The sequence below is a fragment of the Carassius auratus genome, chromosome 15 (genome assembly GCF_003368295.1).
Source record: "Carassius auratus strain Wakin chromosome 15, ASM336829v1, whole genome shotgun sequence".
NCBI classification, from domain to species: Eukaryota; Metazoa; Chordata; class Actinopteri; order Cypriniformes; family Cyprinidae; genus Carassius; species Carassius auratus.
The window spans coordinates 5,022,537-5,024,554 of record NC_039257.1 but is presented as its reverse complement, the minus strand read 5'-3'; the positions used below and the strand labels follow the sequence as shown (position 1 = coordinate 5,024,554).

Below are 2,018 nucleotides of genomic sequence, written 5' to 3'. Positions count from 1 at the left end.
TATAACATTGCATTTTCTCTTGCATTTACTACTTAACTGTGCGTTTATCACCCAAGCGATGATGTTGATATGATAGAGCTACTTCGAAATACAGTAAGAGCATAAAATTTATTTCTGTAAGATTGACCTGCCATGAACCTTAATTGTTACAGGAAAGCTTCCAGTAATTATCAATAAAGTCAAAGATATTCCGAGAATTACTGCTGTGTTTGTTCAATTACTTTTTGGTAAGGTTGGTGGCAATATTGTAGGTACTGTAATAACTAGGTTTGCCAGTTACTATTATTATTATGTTTAGATTTTTGGGGATAAAACTCCAAAATACACAAATTAAATATTAAAATGTATTAATTATCATTTCATTAAAATGTACAAAATAAACATTAAATGTAATATGCAAGTGTACTACTTCAAAATACAGTTACAACATAAAATTGATATCTGTAAGAGCATGGCACATCTGACCTGCCATAAACCTTAATTTTTACAGGAAAGCTTCCAGTAGTTATCAATAAAGGCAAAGATATTCCGAGAATTACTGCAGTGATCAAGGAAATGTCTCATGATTAAACATATATGGACAGTGATTTATATAATCGTATATATTATTATATAATCTTTGAAACAAACGTTGATAGTATGATAGAACACAGTTTACACCACCAGGTGTTACCACACTGTCAGTCACATTCATAAAAACCATACCTGCTTTGTCACAAGAATAAAATTATATTATTATTATTTTGGAAAAAAAAAAATCAAAATGAGCCCACTTCATTGCCTACATACTATTTCACATTAATAAACTGATCAGTAAGTGAATTGTTATATTGATTTTTGGGAAGGTTATTAAATTTTATGGGGGAAAAAAATCCAAAATGCACAAATTAAGTATTAAATTTATTTATTAACATTTCATTAAAATGTACAAAATAAACATTAAATGCATTGCACAAGTGTAGGTCTGGGACTTGTCAGAACATAATTGCATACACGTCAGGCTCTTCCAAGAGCTTATCAAGGAAACATCAGCTAATTGTTATACTTGATAATGCCTATATGGACCGAATTTATATGGATCATTTGGTGTTCATTTATAACCTGTGGGTATGATGTCAGTTTCATTTTCAAGTGTTAAGTAGTTGGTGCATGACGTTTGCAGTTCTGAGTCAGCTTGATGAACACTTCTCCACAGAGGGTCACTTCTTTTTAGTATACTAGGAAGAAAACAATCATTTAATTCAGAAGAAATGTCAACAATGACTACTGGTATTTTCCTAGGTGCCAAAGAAAGTTACTTTATTTAATATCCAGTCAGCATCAGATATGGCTCTTTGAATGATCATCTGAATCCTTTCTGCATCATCTTCATCCGCATGACTGTTATAGCTCTGAAAGACAAAAACACATTCACACCTGACAGCAGGACAGGTGATTTGAAGACTATTTCTGCAGTTACAGTTTTCACATTGACGCCAGTATTTGAGGTCTATAAAGTACCTGTCTGATGGCGTGTTGGTAGTGTTTCTGCATGGCTGCTGTTGGCAGGAGTTTGCAGCAGCGCAGCAGATAGCGGTAGAGCTGCAGCGGCGTGCGGACCACAGCAGGAGACATGAGACTTTACTGTACGCCCTCACTTTCTCTGAAAGCCTGAATTTTTAAACTTTGATTGCGAAGTCTAAATGCTACAATAATATTGAGTATATCTGGGAAAGTTCGAGTTGTAAATCCATAATAAGATGTATAAAAACCCGTCACATGCACATAATTTGAGTTGTGAAGGTGAAGGATAACAACAGGGGAATTACTTCCTGATTTGAGCACTAAGCTAAATGTTTTATTTCAGAATAAAAGTCCTTGCTCTGCTGTGTAATTGTAGTACATCATTATAGTCTGTTCAGTGAAATAATGCTGCAATTATTCACAAATATCACAATATTATAAACTCAAGCACAAATGCAAAGATAAAAAAAAAAGATTGTTCTGGCATATTACAAAAATATATTTGCATGAAATGT

General features: G+C 33.3%; 1 protein-coding gene across 1 annotated transcript; it reads right to left on the bottom strand.

Moving 5' to 3' along the window:
* Nucleotides 1–887: 887 nt before the first annotated feature.
* On the bottom strand, nt 888–1,815 carry LOC113115501 (LYR motif-containing protein 9). Its single transcript, XM_026283092.1, has 3 exons — nt 1,501–1,815; nt 1,299–1,391; nt 888–1,217 (listed from the first exon to the last, which is right to left on the bottom strand). Exons 1-3 carry the CDS (start codon nt 1,612–1,614, stop codon nt 1,200–1,202), a joined length of 225 nt encoding a protein of 74 aa, XP_026138877.1. The 5' UTR covers nt 1,615–1,815; the 3' UTR covers nt 888–1,199.
* Nucleotides 1,816–2,018: the final 203 nt, after the last annotated feature.

Bases quoted from the DNA above. Each gene is read 5' to 3' on its own strand.
- LOC113115501 (XM_026283092.1), bottom strand. From the start codon at position 1,614: ATGTCTCCTGCTGTGGTCCGCACGCCGCTGCAGCTCTACCGCTATCTG. The intron at 1,392-1,500 runs GTACTTTATAGA...TTTGTCTTTCAG, and splicing joins ACCAACACGCCATCAGACAG to AGCTATAACAGTCATGCGGA.